Genomic DNA, 22,301 nt, shown 5'->3' on the forward strand with positions numbered 1-22,301 from the left:
GAGTACTCTGAGCTAATGAAGCTCTCCTGAAATAGTCACTGAAATCTGCACTGTCTGACAAAGAGCATCAACAATGCATTTCACTGAGATCAAGTGCTCTCTGAGAACATTTCAAAGGGCTGACTCACCTCTTCGTGTCTGGTCTCAGTCTATGCTGGCTGTACTTTGAAATATGAAAGTGTGCAACGGGGACACTCGATCCCCTGCAGATTCCTGACCAGAAACATAGGGAAATGGACAACCTTGTTCCATCCCAATACACAGTTCCCTACAGTGTGTGGGAACTCTGGATGCACTGCTTCATCTTTTTCAATGCAGACTAGTGGATAATGCAGGGGCCTGATAACAGGCAATCTGGTCTCTAGCAACATAAAAAGGGGTGCAGTCATGGTAAGCAACCATATTTTACACAGGAATTGTAGTTAGGTGGATACCTGCAAGAAGACAACAGAAAAGTAAAGGGGTGTTGACTCCCAGGACCCGTGAGATACCCAGCTTCTAGGCTCGCTGCATCCTACAAGGGGGAGCTACATAATGTTATCCAATTTCCTAGAATTCATCTTTAACAAAGAAATGATCACTTTAAAAAGCAAACACCTCTTATTCAATTCAAAATAGCAAATAGAATCAGAAAGGTTTATAAGGTGGCAAGAAAGGAAAACCAACTAAATTTACTTTGCTCATCTCCAAATTCAACGGTCTCTAGAGATCTGGCAAATTTCCAACCATTGTGTCACTCAATAATGATCAACTCAAACTGGGAGAAGGATTATCTGGATTCTTCAGCTTTGCAGTGTTTCTTGGTGATACATTTACCTTCAAACTATCCCACTTCCTTATAGACTGATTAATTCTTAACTAATTCAAAAGTAGATTCCACTTTCTCCTCCCATAACATGAGTTGGCCTCAACTCTTTAGAGATGCTAATAACTTTCTGGTAGGCCAAGAGCATTTCCTGGTCATCAGTATTAATGGGCTGTAAGTTCAAAGTGAAAACGTACTTTTGAACTCAGTGAGGCAAAGTTTAGCACAACCATAGGCTGTGCTTATATTTACAAGATGTATCAACAAATACACTTTCCTGAAGCATGTAGATACATGCATGAGGTTCATTAACCTTGCTTAGCTAAGATCAAATATCAACAAAACCCAGTTGCTTTGGGGCAATCATCTCTGAGAGAGAGAGATGGACTTCCAGAAGATCTAGAGAAAATATACAGAATGAAAAAATCCTGTTTTGTCATGATAATTGCATTATAGTGGCAATTTAGTCACCTGCTAAACTGTTTATGGCTCTAACAAACAAGATCTCCAGAAGTCCCTTCCAACCCCTACCTTTCTACAATTCTATGAAATATCACCAACCTATATAGAGAAAAATTAAGAAGACCTGTACACTGCAGTAACATAGAAGGATGGATACAGAAAGAAACAAGTTACTGCCTAGACACCTGAAGGCAGAAAAGACAATATACTCCAGCCAAGGAACAGAACAGATGCATCCTCTATTGAGGCTCTTCTGCTTAAGAAGAGAAAATATTTCAATGGATTGCATTGTGGGGTTGAACTCAGCTGGGAGCTATTTGAAAGCAGGAAAAAGAAGCTGACATTTTACATGTATGAGTCTATCTGGAGTTGTAGAATTTACCCACGATCTGAGACTCCACAGACAGGCTGCCTTACAGCCACATTTCATAGCCACAACACTTTCCTCAGTGCAGAGTATTTGTCTTTTCACTGTCAAACAAATTCCCAGTAGCAAAATATTGCATTTATTGAGAACAAAGTGTGGGTGATCCAGACACTCATAACAGCTTGAGTGGCATGAGTGAATATGTAGCTATGTTCAGTGTTTTCCGTTTATTTCAGGAAGTAACATTATGACTGAACTGGAAAGCAGATGGGCGGTAATCTGATAGCTTCCAAACCTCACAGATACATCTCTGTTGGTTGCATGGATGTTACTTTGGCATACAGGAGACAACACACATAGGCTATTTTCCTTTTAGTAGTGATAATGTCAAGCAATAGAGATGAAAAGAAGATATGCTGAAAGAGATTGAAATACAGGAACAAAACTGAGATAGTAGGATTAGCCAATCTAACAAAATCAGAAACTACCTGATTTTGTATTGCTGAAGGGAATTTATGTTCTCCATTAGATAAGAAAACATTATGACAATGTGTGTAGCAGGGTTTGTATTCTTATTGTGTCTTAACTTCACAAGATGAAGTTGCATCAGGAACACAAGGCGCCAGTTGAACTCCCCTCAAGAGACTAGAAGTGATGCAGGGAACTAAATATATGTTATCCCAATAGAAGAAGCCTTTTTGTCTTCAGAAACTTTGGTGTAAACCCTAGTCCCCCTGTGAACAGGACTCAAGTTCTGTAAAATCTGAACTATGCTCGAGGAGGGGACAGATATTCCCAGTTTTACATTACCACAAACACCAGAAAAAAGTGCTTCTGACTAAACCAGATTCATCTCTTTGTTTGGCAAGAACTGAGCTGTGCCTGTGTTCATGATGTGGCACTTAACACACATCTGTGCCCTAGGAAGGGATTATTTTAAAAGCCTGTGTAGTCCTGAATATATAAATGACTACAGAACATTCACCTTCCACCTCAGGGAAGAGAATGCTTAAAGAACACATGGTGAAATGGAGTTCCAGTATAAAAGTTCGATTTTTACATACATTACTTAACAAAACTCTTAAGACATGCTCTGTCTTTCAGACACTTCTTATTGCCAGAAACATGTTACAGGCTTCAGAAATAGGTGGGTTATCCAGACACCCTGATGATGAACCACTTTCCATCAGCAGTACAAGCATCAGCAGTACAAAGAAACAAGAAACTCGGGGAGAAGTCTTTTGTCACGATTTTTTTTTCTGACACAAGGGAGATGTTATGAGAAAAGAAACACTGCAAAATCATGTAAAACAGTGCAAGATAAAAATAAATCTTCAGAAAACAATAAAAAAAAATCAAGAAAAGCCCTGTTTTCCTCCTCCACAGTCTGTTTCACAATAAATGGGCACCATTTAACTCCAAAGCACTAATCATCTCTACTTCGAGTGGTAAGTAATTTGTTTCTGAATAGCAGTTTTGTTTCAGGGGAGATGAGCTACTTTATCAGCTACTGAACTGCATCAGAAAACCAAGAGCAGCCTGAAATGTCCTTTGGGTTTTTACCAAAGTTGACTACTTTATATTTCAACTTAAAGTTACAGGCTAAAACATTTCCACTACTGCATTGCTGCTCATGCAGTGCCCGTGAGAGCAGCATCAGTATGGTTTTTCACCTATAAAGGCCTCAGGGAGCTGACTGCCATTTCAAAGACCACAATGGCTGAGCCTGCTTAGAGGAGATTTAAAGCACTCTGTTCTTCAGCATCTCGCATCATATCAGTGCTTTCAAGATCATACCTCCCAAATATATAAATCTACAGTAGGAAAAGTATGAAATTCTGACTCTGTGACTAAAGCTGAGCAAACAGTTCTATCAATTAAGCACATATTCCATTTGAATCAAAGAGGTCTCACAGCTAACTTGGAGAACTATATCAAAAGATAATAAACAGTAAACAAAACTACAGTTAAGCTGCCATTACTGTTTTATCTGGGTTAGTGAGTAACATTTGGGTTCCAAAACTGCAAAGTTTAAAGAAAAACATACTTTTAATCTTACTACTTTTCTTTCCTTCCCAGCCATATTAGCAATTTGTTTTGCAAAAGTGCCTAATAAGCTCAATTAATCGTTAAATATAGCTTTTAGGTCCCCTCATACTCAATGAAATGTCTTGCATTGTGCTGTGCCTAATCAAGTAGGTAAGACTGCAGCTGAAGGTACCCTCTGTACCCTGCAGGGCTCCCCTACTAATCCCAGGACCCCAAATGAATACAGTTAAGAATATGTTTAAAAATGTATTTTTAAACATCTTAAAACCTCTGCACTCCATTCCACCAAGAACAGCACAAAGACCTCAAAGAAGCAGAATTCTCTCTAAAATAAACATAGCCCATCCATTACTGATATGATATTAAAGGTAAGATATAAACTTACTCATTCTTTCTACTGAAATTGCAAATATCTCAAAAGTAAAAATCCTCTCTGCCCCTTCCCTCTGCTGAATTTGCTTGTTGCTTTTCCACTGGTGGGATCCCACTAACCTGCCTGATCAAAAGTCTAATCACTAGACTCTCCTTCCTACATTTTCTAAGAGCAGTAAGTTCTGACTTGTTCCTCCTCTCTACTAGAACAATGACAAAGAGGACTTCAACATCAGCATAAAGATGTAAATCACAAACTAAAGGCTGTCACAATAGCTTTCAGAGCAATGCTGCAATCACTCCTCAGAGCACAGCCCACCAGATGAGCTGGAGTAGATGCTTCCCAGAACAATCCTCGCATATGAAGGACTCCCACATACACATACTTCCCACTGCTCCTTGTTTTACAGCCTACCAAGGTTTAAATGGACAGTACAGCTTTTTGCAGACACCATACAAGCTTATTATTACTGAAGGTAACTGCCAAGACTGTAGTCTTCTGGGTGTTAGGATTCATTTTGTTTTAAGGCAGAATGTTTTACTTCATCTATTATCATTAGCCTGAGGGCAACAAAGGAATACTATTCCTTATGTGAGGCTTACAGAAAAAGTGTGTTTTTAAGAATTAAATTATAAAGCCTGATGAAACCTATCACAGTGCTGAGTTCTGAGATATGCTGGGGTGTATGGCTATATATGGAGAGCATTTTCAAAAGCATTCCTTTTTAGCTTTTCTTTTAAAACTCTCAGCATCATTTCTGCAGCCACTGTAGAGACCATATGACCTGAATATGAATTTGTACTTTGATGGATATGCAGAAGATTGGTTTTTCTATATTTCTTAAACTGGAGCTTCTTTCCAAAGTGATGTTTATAACTTAGGCTACGTCAGATTATTATTTTTAAAGCTTTGTTTTTTATTTGTTGGTATTCATATCTAATAACTTTTTATCCAGAAACACTTGAAAGAGGCATTTATACCTTTCATACAGAAATGCTGAAATACAAGCCTACTTTTCATTGCAATGAGTTATGATGGATGGTATTTTCACATCCAACCCTTCTTCCATTAATAGTTCCAGAGTTCCTTAAAATATGAGAAATACTACACAGCCTTGCTACGACAGCAAATTTATTCCACTGATCATGTGCAATATGCCTGGTTAAAAGTGATGCTTATTGCTCTTGAAGGCAATGAATGAATTGTTTAAGGAGTGTGGAGATGGTTGCTTGTGCAGAACTCCCCCAGCCAAGGTTGATGAGGGCATCTAAGGCACATGAAGGAGTAACACAACTGGGTACCTAGGTATGAGCCTTACAGCAGCTGCTACAAAACCAGAGGTCATTAATAAACAGAAATATAACATTTGTGAAACTAGTAACACATTTTGCCACCACCTCAAACCTCAGTTTCACTCCAGAAGTGAGGTGCTCACTAGTATGGGAAAATATTCCCTTCTTATTTCATCCTCAAGATGGTAGTGGTGATATAGCTGGGAGGAAGACATGGTTCTGTTTCTCTAGCTGGTATAAACCATCCTAGCATCAGTCTATAGAAGTAGAAAGGAAAGGAAAGGAAAAAGCCAAGTTTCTTAGCATTCGTATAACATTTTGCTGGCTGATTGGAATATTAATTGAAACAAGATAACCAAATGCATAAAATCTAGAGCGGTGCAGAACTAATCAATGAATTTGAGGATAGTGAGTAACTTTTGCAGTGTCCAGTTGAAATATGAAAAAACTGTATATGAAAAGTGAATTCTAAGCTTCAGGAACAACTGCAAGAAAATGTGCCTTTTGTACCATTTCCTGTATATTGAACATCAACATCCTTCCTTCAATTAAACTAATTCCTTCAATGGTCTAAACAGATACCACAACACTGGTATACAGAAACACTGCAAAGAGTTAATAGGGATAGGAATCAGAGATTAGGACAACAAAATCCTTCATAGTGTGGACTTCTAAAGAACCCAGAGTTTGATTTACACAGACACTTCAAAGGAAAGCCATCACCAGGCTCTGACAAGAGCTGAATTTAATTGTTCCTGCAGATAATGGGAGAAGAAAAGAGAGGAAGAAAAATTCAAAGGAAATAAGTTTCAACTCTGACACAATAGACATGACACCACCTCAGTGGAGTCTGCTCATTCCAATGCAAAGGAGCTTGCAAGGTTAAGAGGTTTCTTACTGCTAGCAGGAGCTGTCACAGAGCAAGGGTCAGGTAGGAAGCAAAGCATGCCAGTCCAATAGCAGTAGCTTACTGACTTATAGCAAGATCCTGTTGCCAGGTAATTAACAAAAGATTATCAGTTCAGAAGGATTCACAAAGTAAGCCTTTCAGCATGTGACCTGTTAACTTCAAGAGGAGACAGAGGAATTTTTATCTGGGAATCTATCAGAATTAGAGAACCCATTTAAATCGTCAATGAAAAAATATCATAAACACCGTATTACCCTTTGGAATACCCATCACATGAACAAATCATGTAAGCTTCAGTCTTGGTTTAAGGACGAATTAAAGACACAGTGGCCTGCATGGTCGTTCTCAAAACCATGTATTTGTTCTGTGGCATTCACATCTGACATAAACAGAAAGATTATGTCTGCATGGCCACATCAATCTAAAATTACACTATCCATTTCATTTTCATTTCAAATATAAACCTCAAAAATAAAGACAACACTCTAACCTTGTTAACAGGCTGGAAGAGCTTGAAGAAGGCTTACTTTGCTCATTTACATTCCCAGACTGCACAGTTCAAACAGACCGAGCCAGACTTACCTGCAAGAAAACAGAATGCAAATTTTGGGTTACAGTTTTGAACTTAACAAAAATCTCACTGAGAAGAACAAATAAATAATAGATCCCTGAAAAATTTCACAGTACTTAGAGTTAAAATAACTTTTTGCTGTATAATAAACTATGTATTTGACTGTACTTAGCCCTTAAGTAATTATAATTTCATCCTGATCATTTCATTACAAAAGGTCACTTTACCAAAGGGCAAAACATAGTATCTGTTGATTTTCTTCTTATTACAAAGTACTGTTTTGTCTGTTCATATAGTCTTGCCCCCTACTCCCAGGTTTCCCTTTCCTTGCTGCTTCACAATGCAACAGAGTACTTCAGCATTGCTAAAAACGACATGACTGCCTGTAGAATGAGAAGATTAAGAGAGATGGGTTTTGCATGCTTTTAAATAGAAGAAAGGTCATAAGCCACCAGGAACACAGGGAACTTTTGTTGCAACAATGAAAGTAGGTGTGTGGACCCCAAACTATTGAGTGGAATCAGCTGTGGGTTTATAATATCCTTACATCACTCTCCCAGCAGTTTCCTTTACAGTAGGAGATTTGGGTGAAAAAAGTTTGAGAGAATTGTTTTTTCCATTTGCCAAAGCACAGTAGATTTGCTAATGATGGTTTAATAAGCATCCCATGATGGGTGGCAGGCTGCCATTCCACCTCAAAGTGCTCCATGTGGAATACTCCACCCTGGGTTTCATCTATTTCTAAATAGTGCTGAATGCACTGATATGCACCAAAGCACAGTGTGCTTTTTTATCAATCCCAAGAATGAGAACCCCACAGACAGCTCTCTCACACAAGGTCTCCACACTCCTTCACCCTATAGCCCCAGGTGCTGCACAAGCAACACAGCAACCATTGTGTAGCTCCCACTCAGCAGCACTGGGGTTGCATCCACTACTGCTCATCTCTGAACAGAGACTGTGGTCATCTCTGTAGCTTTGCACAATAAAATCTGATTGAGGAGGTGTTTTGCTGTCCCTACTGTCAGTGTATTTTGACAGCTCTGTAGGAAACATCAGGCTATTTTTCAGACTGAAAGATGAAGAGTTTCCTGTTACGTTTCTAGAAGTACACAGGATCTGACTGTCCAGAGTTTATTTGTCTCCTCATGAGAAGATGCAGAGGGCAGGTCTCCTTTCTCTGTCTCCTCCCCAGAAGAAAAGCCCTGCAGCAAGACAGGGGACAGTCTGCAATTTTTAACTTCAGAATTGGTAGGGAAGCACAGGTGCCTGATGTGAGGGTCTGTCTCATTAGCGGCAGTTAGATTTGTCAGGAGCCACCACCCAGGGGGCTGCAATCCTGCCACTGCAATGAGAAGGGATAGCTAGTCCAAGGAATGCCCCCCACCTGAAAACTCAACTTTTTTCATAAAAAAAGATCCTGAAAGAAAATGACTTCTTGGCCCAGCACAGTGTCATTGAGATTTTATTACAAGCCCCGGGCAGCTGGTTCAGAACCTCAGACAGCAGCCGTGATGCTGCTTGCCAGGTAAGTGTTACACGGTGCACTCCAAGGATGGTTTCACTCCTTCTTCCTCTTCTTCCACTATCTGCCACAAGGAAGATGGTAAAAAGGAAGATCTAATACAACTGCTTCCCTCAGTAGCCATGAAAACGTGGCTTTGTGTGAAACCTACTAGGAGGAGTATGGAAAAGAGGCACACGAACCTCAAGGACCTAAAGAGCATCATTCTCTGCTGTACAGCGGCATGTTGACTCCTTCACTATCTATCTCTATTGAAAATAGCATGGTCCCACTTAGCTATGAGAGGAGGAGCAGGAAAACCTAAATTTAAGTGGAATTCATGTGTTATGCCATAGCCATCAATGCATTTCATAAGATGTGGTCTAAAGCTAAGTCAAAAAGTGAGTGAACTTAAGTTAGGAACCTCAGCTACGACTTTTTGATGTTGGATTCATTAATACCTCAAACACGTGGGCTTCCTCATTTTGCAAATACTGAGTTACTGAAATTACTTTCTCTTTTTACTTTAATAACTTGGCACTGAGAGCCTTCTAAAACCATGCCCAGCCAGCTATGGAAAGCCAGTTGTTCAGCCTGCATGACATGACAATGAAATAAGCATCTTCCTCATGAGGAAAAGCTGTGGGAACTGGAGCTGCTTAGTCTGAATAAGAGGAGACTGAGGGGATCTCATTAATATTTACAAGTATCTAAATGGTGAGTATCAGCAGGTTGGGGCAGCACTTTTTTTCTGTTGTATCCAATGACAAGGAGCAATGAACTCTGCCCTCATGAGACCGCATCTGGAATATTGTGTCCAGTTCTGGGCCCCTCAGTTCCAGAAGGACAGGGAGCTGCTGGAGAGAGTTCAGCGCAGGGCCACAGAGATGGTGGAACATATGCCTTGTGAAGAAAGGCTGAGGGACCTGGGGCTCTGCAGCTTGGAGGAGACTGAGGGGTGACCTTATTGATGTTTACAAATACGTAAAGGGTGGGTGTCAGCAGGCTGGAGCCAGGCTGTTCTCAGTGATGGCCAGTGATAGGACAAGGGGCAATGGTTACAGGCTGGAAGAAACATAAGGCAAAACCTCTTCACTGTTGAGGTGAGGGAGCCTGGGACTGGCTGCCCAGGAAGGGTGTGGAGGCTCCTTCTCGGGAGTTTTCCAAAACCCACCTTGACACGTTCCTGTGTGACCTGATGTAGGTGAGACCTGTTTGGGCAGGGGGGTTGGACTAGATGACCTCAGAAGGTTCTTTCCAGTCCCTACCATTCTGTGATTGTATGATTCTGTGGTGCCAGGAAATATCACAAATGTGTATGCACGTGTGTGTAACAGGACAACATGGGCTTGTCCTACAGAAACTGGTGGTGTGTGACTTAGGTGGAATATCCAGCACTGCACTCGGGAAGGATTGCCTTCTGAAACTTACGAGTGTTGCAGGGTTCTTTAAATTGCCAGCTTTTACAGTAGCAGTCCCTGTGACAAGTTGTGTGCTGTCAGAGCTGTGCTTGGACACTGCAGGAGGGCCCTGCCCGCACGGCTCACCGTGTGTGAAAACCCAATATTAATCTAAAGAGGATCTTATCTCCACCTGGTGGCATCGGTACAATTCTCCAGAAACAAAAGCAGCGAGCCAGCAGCCAGCCGGAGCCCGGCAGCAGGACTCTCTGCGGGTCGCGTGCCCGGCCGGGCGGCATCGCGGGGACACAGCAACTCCGGCCGCCGCCATCCCCCTCAGCCTCGAGCGGCCATTCCGCTCAGCCTCGCGCCGCCGCTTCGCGCGCTTTTTGTGCCGAGGAGGGCGGCTGCAGCTGCCGTTGATGGACCAGCCCGGGCCCGGCCCGGCGGCGGGACGCTGCTGCCCCCTGCTGGCCGCCAGCCAGGCCGACACGGCCCTCACACGCGGGTACCGGGGGATGGAGGGAGGGAGACGGCAAAGCGACTCCAGTTTGGGCTTCCCTGGCTCTGACAAAGGGCAATCCCACAGTAACTTTACACAGCTGTACAAATAAATTTTGATGATGTTTGTTGAAGTTTGATCCTTAAAAAAATAAATCTTGTCTTCCTGCAGAGATTTGTATTTATGGCCCAATCCTCAATGCACATGTAACAGCAAATATGCCTCAGTGGATGAGAGTAAACGGAGGCAAACGTGGGGCGGGTTTCCAGCACACACATTTGACGCCAAAGAGTTAAACAATTTAGTACACAAAGGATGAATGAACAGACTCCCCCTTTGACAGACAAGATAAGCAAGTGTGGGTGAAGAACAGACCCCCTTTGTGTAGTTAGTATACAAAGAATGGAAGAAAAGCCCATCTGGATGTGAACTTTGCACAAATGATATAAGCAGCAAAGGCCTCTCTCTTTTTGCAGTTTTGTTGTATTCATTTCCCCAATCCCCAGCCAATCCAACCCCAGATTATGGCAAAAAACAGCTAAAAGGTAGAGAGCTCAGCCCCAGCATAGCTCTGGGTGCCACCTAGCTGGAGCAGCTGAAGTTGGCTGGTCTGTGGCCCCTCCGTGCCAGCTGCAGCCAAGAGCATCCTTTAAGGCTTATTTCACACCACAGCCTCGCCAGGCTCAAAGTCAAAGCATTTATACCTTTCATTCAAATAAAGTCAATGGATGGTGGTGTACTGCCTTCTGGCTAAAACTAGCTACAGCAGATGTCTTGATCCTACCTTCTTACACAACTTGAAATATAGTAGGGATACTCTGAGAACTGCCAGAAATTATAGGCCCTGCATTGCTTAATACTGACTCTTTGGAAAACTGCATCCTTAATGCACATCCTTAATGTGATTTTATATCCAATTTCAGAAAGTAACTGAAAACCAAAGTACTCAGATACATATTTCTCTCTTGATCAGGCAAGGCCTATATTTAAGTGACCACTGCCCACATAACAGACTCATTCTGACAGTAGCCCTTGGATATATGCACATCACATGTCATCATTTTTAGGAGGAAAACAAGAAAAACAAAAATCTCCTTGTTATTATAAACTTTCTGCTATAGACTGCTAAGATATCTTCTTCCAGGTACAAAGAAAGCACTTGGAGACATGCTCATTTTTTTCTCACTGCATAATCCACTTTGTAGGTGCTTAACACCTTCTCTCTTTTTATGTTTAAATTGATAACTCCGTGAAATAAATCATAAACTTGAAGCTAAAGCAGCTTTGTATTCTCAGGGTAGTATGAAAAAGCCTAGATTCATGTAGACATCCTTCAGAGTAAATTACCAAACATGTACCCGTGGCATAGGCAGGCACCAGACCTCCAGACCACAGAAAGAATCAACAGCTAATCTGCAGCAAACACGTTAAATACTTGGTCAATGTTTTGTGTATTTCCACTTTCAATATCTTTGCATTTCCACCCCCAAAATTGTCATCCTGTGACCATTTTCTTTCACCCTTATACTTCCTAAGGATTTAAACCTGTTGCCTGAACACACAGTTCATCTTAGTATTACTGGTAGCCTACTGCACCAAAGACAAATTGACATGATACAAATACTACAGGATGGGTTATATTCCACATGGTTAACCCCATTTGGAAAAGCATTCAGGCGTATGGATATTCCCCTCTCTATTCAGAGTGCTCATGGATATACTTAGCTTTCTAGCTGATGAGATCTAAACACATGCCTAATTACTCATTCGAAAAAGATCTGGAGATGCTGCAATGATGGATAACGCAGAAAACCCTAACTGAAAGCAAGAACTTCTGAGAAGTGAGTGGCTAAATTAAATGAGCTACACCACTTGCCACTGCTAGATCAGAACACTTTCCAGACTACCCATCTGTAAATTAACACATTTCAAGCAAAGCCACAGAACTTTACCTTTATGGTATTAAAAGCTGTCCTCAATATTGCTTTTATTCAGCTAACCCAACACACAAACCAAGTCTTTTCATTAACAGCCAATAATTTACAAGCAGCACAAACATAAGTGATTGGAGACTGCAGTCTCTGGAAACATTATCTTTCTACCCTTTCCTTACTCCAGGGAAACACCTCCTCCTTGGGCTGAGCAAGTGGCTAGGAGTGAGGGAGAAGGGACTATACCAAAGGACTTTCTAGGAAATTCCTTAGAAGCCTGGTGAAATCCATACAGTTGAACTGTGCCTGCCAACACCATTTTTGTATGAACATCAAACATTACCCAAATAGCAATTGTGGTTCAGTCTCCAGTGGTGTTTGTACTTCTGAGAGACTGGGAAATCTTCCTTTGAGTACATTGCTCTCTTGGTTTTGTGTGACAGTTAAAGGAAGCTTAACAAGCAGCCCGAGATTCCTTACTGCCATCTTTTCATTTCCTGTGTTATCACAGGCACTTGGCATAGCAGCTGATAACAGACTGAAACGTTTTTATAATAAAGAGACTTACAGGAACTAACCTATCTCCAGTGAACTCATTTCCACTTTGAGTTTTCTCCAATCTCAAAGGCCATCCCCATTTCACACTCTTGGGCAGCTCAGATGATGTAGAGTTCTGTCATAATAGCATCAAAGTGAGAAAAAGTATGAAATCTCCTCTTAGATTTGTAGATGTTTAAAGTTCAGGAGTCTGAAGTAAAGGTGAAGTTTCTGGGTGTTTTGGAGGGATTGGGGGGGGGGGTGTCTCTTTATTTTTAGTTACTATGCAGTTGCTGAATTCTAAGTACTTTATGTTGGACTAGTTGATCTCTAAAGGTCCCTTCCAACCCCTACCATTCTGTGATTCTGTGATACAACACCCTATAGGTACAATTCAAGGGACCAAAGATGGAGGTCATCCCAGTGCCCCTCACTCACAGTCAGATTAAGGCATCTGGTGTCCCTCTTGCCTGTGAATCCTGCAGTGTCCTCCCCCCACACCTCCGTGCTGATTGCACACAGACACTGCCCATCAAAATCACTGCTCTGCCTGAGACCCTGAATAATTACACCAGCAAGTGGAAACTTAGCACAGACTTCTCACCTACAAGGCAATTGCAGTGCTGTGGGTGGCTAGATGCAATTAGTAAAAACAACCAGATGTGAGGAAATGTGCAAAACAACTTTCTGCTTCACAAAATGAAGTAATAGCTCTCAAGGACTAACCCTTGCTATCGCTGCAGGAAGGAAATGAGAACAAAGCTAGTGCCAAGCAGAAACAGACAGCAGAGGCAGCCAGCTAATTGAATTAGCAAAACAGCTGGTTCTGAGCACTTTCATTGAAACTTCTGTCTATCAATTAGAAGGTGAGAGCTTCTCTTCATCTCTTCTATACTGGGAAACACAGCTTACAAGAATAAAGCAGGGTTTTCAAAGTGGCAAAGCACACAATAAAAGAGGAATAAGTGGAATATCCTGCCAGCATATTACAGCAGTTCACCTACAAAGCTGACTGGAGTGAAAGGGCTTGCTGCTCACATTAGCCTGAAAATATGACATTCAGGCTCTTAGAATCATAGAATTACAGAATGGTGGGGGTTGGATGGGACCTTTAGAGATCATCCAGTCCAACCCTCCTGCAGAAACAGGTCCCACCTAGGTCAGGTCGCATAGGAACGTGTCCAGTTGGGTCCTGGAGACCGCCAAGGGAGGAGCCTCCACACCCTCCCTGGGCAGCCTGTGCCACTGTTCCCTCACCCTCACAGTAAAACAGTTTTTCCTTGTATTTAAGTGGAACCTTTTTATGTTCTAGCTTCATCCCATCACCCTTTGTCCTGTTGTTAGATGCTCTAAGCTCCTCAGGTCAGCATCAGAGTGTTTTAAAACTCCACCAAAGCTCTCCCTGCAAACAAGGACAACAGTCTTGTCTTATTCCCGGTGGTGAGAAGAGCAGAGATTGACTTATCTCCTTCTCCAGGGCCAGTGTGACAGCTGGCAGTAGATGCCCTGCTTCCCCTATTCTGCATCCTACAGCATGCCCAACCACGTCACAATGCCTTCTTGCAGAAAGACAGATCCCCAGAGCATGATATCTGTTGTTTGAGTGATAATCTACATAAGCTATGGCTATGAAGTATCTCAGACTCTCTTTGTATTTTGCCTACATGACAGAGAGCTGCCTTTTGCAGGGGTCTCTGCTGATTCCCTTTGTTGTAATAGTGACATTAGCAAGTATCCCAATGACTCCCTGCTCCCCAGCAATGACAGGAGTGCTCATACTCTATCACAGAGAGGGACCATCCCATGCTGCAAGAAAGATGACTGCATAAGAAGAAAGGATGAGCGCTCTTTAGCTGAACTGAAGTCTCTGTGGCTTGCACAGGAGCAAGAAGTAAAGTGCTCTTATCTGAGCTAGATTTACCCCAAGGACTGGCTAGGCTATGTACAGACACTGGCATTTCCATCTCTGCAGAGCTGTTGCCTTTGGAGAAGAGGAGAATCCTGCTCAGATAACTCCTTTCCTTTCAGAGGGAAAAAAAAAACAGGCTAGTAGTAGACTAAAAGCACATTTTTCTTTATGTATAAGATCTATGTATATAGATCTTAGTCTGCTGAACTGAATCATGGGCTGCTAAGTGCTCCTGGCATCCATACCTATGGATATAGTTCCATGCATGAATTACAACGTTTTTCACTGGCAAAGATGGGTGGGGGGAAGCCTAGAATGGGGACATTAGTCACAGTGGAAAAATAGCACTGTGAGGCGTGATCATCTCTAGCACATTCTGAGGAACATGCATTGAACTACTGGTCTTTACTTTTCAGTGGGAGGTATTTCTACTTTTCTGCCTCCAAAGCAAGCTGTCTTGTGCTATGCAGAGCCTTTTGCATAAGTCCAACCACATTTTAAATGCAAATACATGAAATAGGACTTATATAAAATAGAAGCATAGGGATTTGCAAGTTGAATATCTCTGAAATAAGAAAAGCTAAATATAGAGATCTGGATACAACATTTAAAGTTTAAATCTTATTTCAGGTGCTAAGCAGAGAATGCTATCCCTCTATAGGGGTAAGACAGTCTGTGCAAACCTGGTGATTGGATATCACTCATTAAGAAGAACTGTCACTTCATATTAGGGATGAGGTAGCCAAAACAAGTGTTATGTGAAGTGCAGTCCTAAAGTATTCTGCAAGGTCTGTGGGAATAGAGCCAGGCCCACACTGAGTCCAGATCCATATTCACATGGCAAGAAAAGGACCCATGAGAATAAAGGAAAAAAATGAGATGATACATTTTTGTAGGGTTAGAGATACATTTGGCTAAAATAAATGAGGGAGCGTCATTCCCAGTAGCAGTCTAAGGTGAAGCTAAATGCTGGTGATCTTTAGCCAGACTGGTACACAGAAACAAATGTAGAAATCCTCTCAAATCCAAGGCTGCCAGCCACACACTGCTGCCACACACCATCCTGACTGCAGAAGCATCCTCTGACTTTCCAAAGGCCAGGAGAACATCCCTACTCTAACACCAGAAGATGTCTCTTCCTCTCAGACGCTGACACTAGGAGCTCTTGAAGCAGCCTCTGTAATCAAGTGGGCATCTATCCTGCTGCCTTCTGGAAACAATGTGGCACTGTTCCAGGCTCTGCAGGAGCAATCAAAAGCGAAGCATCACTACAACCATCTGAACAGAGCTCTCCCATCACTTCAAAATCATCCTTCACTGTAGGCACTTATCTTAAAAACAGAAAACGTGTATTTAGACAATGCACAAAAGGCACAGTTAGGAAAAAAAGGTCATGAAGATATCAGTGCTAAAAGTGAGAGAAATATAATGCTTAAGCTACTTCACACAGCCTCATACTCAGAAACCTGCCTTTCTTTCTCATTCATCAGCCCCAGAACTGTAGGCACTTACCTCACATCTGGGGTCTGGGCTTGTCCTGGCCAGCAGCCTGCATGCCTTCCCCAGTAGGCTAGCTTACATACTCCAGCCCCTTCCAGGCTTTGCTTGAGTTGTCATCCAAACATCCCAAAGGTTCCTAAGCCTTCACTACGTTAGGAAGCGGTTTCAACAATCCTCCCTCCACAAGGACTGTCTTCTCTTCTTAAGAAATAAGAATATCCCTTTGGCAGACAGCCACCAAGAGCACAAGTCCCCACCTGCTAATACATGTCTACCACATCAAGGGACAGAATTTCTTACTCCTGCAAGGCAGTGGGTAAGTCTTTGTGTAAAACCTTTTCATACACTGGATTTCTGCTTTGCAGCAACATGTAAATTGAAACTACAGTTGGCATTTAATATATGCAGCTCATTGCTAGCTCTTGATTTGAGATGAGACAATGGCAATCAACAGCTCTGGGAGGAATGGATTTGAGATGACCCCCATCAGGTCCTTCACTACCATTTACATATGAATGCAAAACACACAGCCTAATCAGCAAATATTTTCACAGTTCAAGCTGTTCTGATGATCTGTTTTAGGAAATATTCTCTGACCTGCTTTAATCAGGCAGATGAGATGCTCATTTGTGACTGTATTTCAAGCATGTATTGATCTGCTGGGATGGATAAAACCTTGTTACAGTTGATGCAGAAGGGAAACACCTGTAACCATAGGGTTTGTGAAAGATAAGTCCTGATTGACTAACCTGACCTCCCAGGAGTAGTAGGTGAGGGGAAGGTTGTGAATGTTGTTTACCTGGGCTTGAACAAAGCCTTTGATACCATTTCCTCAGCATCCTCCTAGAGAAACTGGCTGCCCGTGGCTTCGACAGGTGCACTCTTTGTTGGGTAAAAAACTGTCTCGATGGTCATGCCCAAAGAGTGATGGGGAATGGAGTTAAAGCCAGTTGGTGCTTAGTGACCAGTGTTTTTCCCCAGGGCTTGGTGCTAGGGACAGTTCTATTTAACATCTTTATCAGTGATCTGAAAGAGGAGATCAAGTGCACCCTCAGTAAGTCTGCAGGTGACACAAAGTTGGGCAGGAGTGTTGATCTGCTTGAGAGCAAGAAGGCTCTTCAGAAAGATCCAGAAAGCTTGGATCAATGGACTGTAGCCAATTGCATGATGTTCAACAAGGCTAAATGCTCGGTCCTGCATTTGGGCCACAACAACCCCATGGAACACTACAGGCCTGGGGAAGAGTGGCTGGAAAGCTATCTGGAGGAAAAGGACCTGGGAGTGTTGGTCAACAGCAGCTGAACATGATACATCAGTGTGGCCTTGTCACTCCCTAAAACTGCCTGAGAGGAGGATGTGGTAATGTAGGGGTCAGTCTCTTGTCCCAGATAACAAGCAATAGGACGAGGAAATAGTTTCAAGTTGTGCCAGAGAAGGTTTAGATTGGAGATGAGGAAAAAAATCCATCACCAAAAAGGTTGTCAAGAATTGGCACAGGCTGGCCAGGGAAGTGATGGAGTCCCCATCTCTGCAAGGGATTCAAAAGACACGTAGATGTAGTGCTGAAGGACATGGTTTAGTGGTGGCCATGGCAGTGCTGGGTTACTGGTAGGAGCTGATGATCTTAAAGGTCTTTTCCAATCTAGATGATTCTATGATTCTACAATTTTGTCCAGCCACACGGAATGGATTTTACACGGTCTTTTCCAAATAATTCCACATAGCTAGGGATGAGTCTGTGATCCTCCTTTGTGAGCTGCCTCATGGAGAGCCAGGCTCGAATGGGAAGTGGTGCCAATATTCATTCTGTGATGCTGTGGATGGTACTACAGGCTACACACATTATTGAGCTAAATTAATTTCTGCTGTACCTGACTTACAGCTGGGGAATGTTGCCTACTGGGCTGGGAATAGTTTGTTTGTTGGATCTATAAAATATTGCTACTTAACCACTCCAGTGAGCTCCTCTGACACAAGTTCTCTTTCCCCTGAAGGGTTTTCTTTCTAACCAGTTATTGATCCCTTTGGCTTTAGACAGGAAATCATCACTGCATTAGAAACCACCAAAATGGTCTTCAGTCCCTAGAGTCTGCTCCTTGATTTGTCATTGATTCGGATTTTTTGAACTGGGAATGTTGTTAAGCTCTTGTCTGATAAAAAGCCCAGTAAGGTGCAATGTATTTCACACTTGACTTTTTGGTCTGAAGCTTCAAAGTGTGTGTGTGTGTATCACTTTTCAAGCTCATCTCAATCAATTTCTGCTAAATTCTGCTACAAAGCAGTGCTACTCTACTTAAGACAGAGGAAAACACAATCAGTGCAAATTAGGCATCTCCAGCTCCCACATGTTGGGTTCACTTTCTTAAATTTGCTGCAATAGAGAAGATTTTAGCAGTTCATGGGCTGATGTTAGGATTCCCTTTAGTGTCTCCTCCTTTACAGAGACATCTGACTTCAGCAGGCAGCTCTACCAGGTGATTGTAAGCACCTGAAGAAGCTCAGAATGTCCCACATGCAACATTAAATTTCTGTATTTGGCACATAAATACAAAATAATCACTCCTGAAATTGTGTCATGGTGCTTCTACGTTCACATGTTCCTCTAAGCCTGGCTTCTCTGACCAGTGATGCAGCCACAACAGCCTTCTCTGAAGTGAAAATGTTATTTACTCTTCAGCCCAGGTATGGAAAAGGATCTATGTTTAACTAGTGACACAACAAGGCACTGCCAAACCTTCTGCTCTTTTTCCAAGCCCTGCAATGCAGTAGACCCTTCCCAGCATTATCTCTCAACACAAGCTAGAGCTAAGAGAAGTATGGATTTGTTTGACAACCATACCTACTACTAACATCTTACCAAACACTGTATTAATACCAAGGGTCAGTGATGTCAGCAGAACAGCACAGAGTGTCCAGGGATGCCTCAGTGTGCCACTGCTGCGGGACACAGCTGGGTGTGCTGGGAGGCTGCAGTGGCCACGTTCTCTGTTCAGCAAATCCATCCTGCTTGGGTTTTATTCTGATGCTGTATGCAAAACCAGAACAAAACAGTTGTGCCAAACTGCCTGCGGCATTAAACCAGCTCTTAGGGTTCTCTAATGAGTATCTGGAACCTAAACCAAGATACTTCGTGGATTGATCTTTTTCTGTAGGAGATAACATTACAGTTTTTTAACACCTCTTTGCAGAATGGTGATGCAATCTATCTAAAGGGAAATTAACAGGCATAAGGGATAATCAGTTTGTCTTAAGTGCTGGCAAAGCTCCACTAGGAACACATTCCCAGACAGCTAATCAGGTGAAAGCAATGGTTCTCAGTCAAGGGAGATCACCAAGATAGTAACGGGGTGCAGAACATGGCCATATTCTCAGCTGGGACAAGTTCAGTCTTACAACTGTCTGTCTATAAAACTGCTTTGGGAAATTATAGTCTTAATGGTGACCTACCAGAATGCCTGCATACCTCTGAATATGGAAACTGCAGTGGCTCTTAACTCCTACCAGATTTCAGGTAGTGCCTAAGAACCTGACACATGCCACTTACAGGTCATCAGTATGCCAGCGTTAAAAGGGTAATGGAGGGAAGTGCTTCTCACATGTGGAAAGCAGAGAACTTTCCAGCAGAGTCCTCTGCCCATTTTTAAGACTGCATTTATTTCACCAGTGTTACTGCAGAGTTTTCCTCTAACTTAGCACACAACTCTGAGAATCCACATTTGCATTGAAAACTTCCCGCTTGAAAGGTGTCTGATTGGGGCACTAATGAAGTGCCTCTTGGGCTGCAGCCTCATTTGTGGAGAACACAAATCCATTAAGAAAGGCTTAGCTTTCACAAGAACCTGCATGACCTCCATAGTCATTGGAATTGTATAGAGCAATTTAAGGAAATGTTATTTGCAGGACACGACTGCCTCGACAAGACTAAACTACAGCGAGGGCTCAGAGGTTTGTAATGAGCCCAGCTTTAGCATATCTGGCTGAAGCTGTCTCCTCTGGTATTGATGTCCAGGACTGGCTGAGTCATTGTAGTTCAAAGATTACCAATAATTATGATTTTTAAAGATCTATCCCAGGAAGATTATTTACCAATTATTTACTGATGTTCTGAGAATCAGCACAATGACTATAGTTCTCCAGCCTCCATGTCATTTGTGGGAAGCAACATCAGCTTTCTGAGTATACACTAATCAAACTGAATTCCTGGTAAAAAGTTCCAAAGATTCCCTTTTAGATTCATAGAGGGTGCTAAGCATTGAAACCTTCATCATCACTATGTAAGACAGATGGTCTTTGCATTCAGCAAGCTTAATCCTCTTATTCTGAGCTCTTGTTAGACAGAATATAACATATAACACTCTTACAAAGTTTTGGGCAGCTCTTGAAAATTACTTCACCAGTTTAACTTGTGGAAAGTCTATGCAATACATCAGCAGGCACTAGGAGCTGGAAGATACCTAGTGATCTCTGCAAATAAAAGTCACCCAGAAGCAAAAGAGCTTAAAAATTGCTTTTAAATAAGATTTTAAACCAATCTTGCTACTTGGTTAAGCACCACACAACTTGCAGCAAGGGCCTTTGTGAAGATTTGGCAGGATATAAAGGTTTATATGAAGCACAGAGGAATGGTCACTGTTAAAATACTGCCTTTGCATGCAATTGAATGACCTTTCTGCTCTCATGTTACCTAACAAATTCCACAGTGACCACAAGATGGCTCAAGGTTTGTCACATTATACACAACACTCTATAGATGATTTAAATATCAAAATGAATCTGCACTAAGCCTTCTTAGCATTATCCTCAGCTAAGTGGTCCTTATACACCGTAGTTTGGTGAGGAGATAGTATAGCTACAGAGCACCCCCATAACCCAACAGATGTGTTCTCAAACTGTCTTTTTAAACCTTAAAGAACCCGACAGTAAGTTGTTTCCTCTCTGCAAGCTCTTTAGACCTGCCTATGCAATTAAACACAGAGTTGTAACCTGCTAGGAAAAACACAGATGGGTACAAAAAATCCTATTGAAAGGCTACAACCCCTGATTAAAATCTACAGGGCTTTTAAAGGTTAACATCTAACCTCAACTTCCCTCAGCTCACCAGCTTCAACAAGAAGTTTGCAGCACCATTAATCAGCAGGAAATAACGAGGCTGTGAGAGGCTGCCTGTGATTTCTTTATTTCATCTTAATTATAATTTACAATTTTAATGTCAAGAATTTGACAAGTGTTCGAGCAAGAAGAATTATTGCCTCAACAGCAGTTAAGGTTGGGCAGGGAAGTGTGCTCAGTCCTAAAGAAAAGCAGTGAAATTCTCGTGTAACAGCAATGCAGTTCAAATGGCTCTGCTGGCTGCTGTTGACAGCAAATGAGCTTGCTCAAAAGCTCAACACTCTTTTCAAATCATGTGCCTCTGGTCTACAGACAAAAGTAGATCCTACCTTTTTTAGCAAATGCCAGGCTTTTGGGGAAAGAGCATCTGCCCACATTGAAAGGGAACATGCTCCCATGACACATACAGTTGTAATTATGTTGCACTGCATGGACATACTCCTGCAGCAGGTCACCACATTGGTTTTGCTTGTAAGGAAGAGGCAGGGAAGATTCTTCCAGATTTGGCACTGCGATTTTCTCTCTGATTCCTGGTTTCACTCAGTTGGAGAGTAAGACCAAACACAGCCTTTATCCCTAAAGTGTTAGACTGACAATGCCTCAGCTGCTGTAGGAGAGCATGCCAGGCAGAGAGGACAGCACAGCCTCACCATTTGGATTATTCCCAGGACTTGTGCTCTCATGCCTGTGACTGCGTGAGGCCATTACATGTGAAGCTGTGTTCCCTAAAACATGAAATACTCTGACAGCATAGCCTCAGGCCAGTACTTAAGTCTTCTAATGCTTATTTTTCCTAGTTAAGTCTACTCTCTGTGTGCCCAGTAGCATACAGCAAACAGTGCTTTCCTGAACTAGTCCCCAAAAAGATGTATTTCATCTTTATTTTTTTACTAAGGCTGTACTTCAAAGTGAGCCAGATTCCCTTGTTACCTAAAAACCTGGCTGCAATTCTTGGGAGCAGGGAGTGATTCATATTTCAACAGCCTTCACTCATTGTTTTCTCTCAGAGCAGAAGACCAGCACAGCTACCAGGAACCAGGATCCATGATGGGATGTGAAGTATCAGCATGGAGGAACCAC

At 42.2% G+C, this 22,301-nt stretch overlaps 1 protein-coding gene across 5 annotated transcripts in view; it reads right to left on the reverse strand.

Annotated features, from left to right (window-relative positions):
• KCNIP1 (potassium voltage-gated channel interacting protein 1) overlaps window positions 1-22,301 on the reverse strand; it is a 349,864-nt gene that overhangs the window by 103,566 nt on the left and 223,997 nt on the right. The window contains exon 2 of one of the 5 annotated variants that reach the window (XM_062002325.1): window positions 9,516-9,544. The exons of the other annotated variants lie outside the window; for them this stretch is intronic. Coding sequence (XP_061858309.1) covers window positions 9,516-9,544 — 29 coding nt within the window. The remainder of the gene's footprint in view (window positions 1-9,515; window positions 9,545-22,301) is intronic. 5 annotated transcript variants of the gene reach the window in all.

This window comes from Colius striatus, chromosome 9, assembly GCF_028858725.1.
Source record: "Colius striatus isolate bColStr4 chromosome 9, bColStr4.1.hap1, whole genome shotgun sequence".
In the NCBI taxonomy this organism is placed as follows: Eukaryota; Metazoa; Chordata; class Aves; order Coliiformes; family Coliidae; genus Colius; species Colius striatus.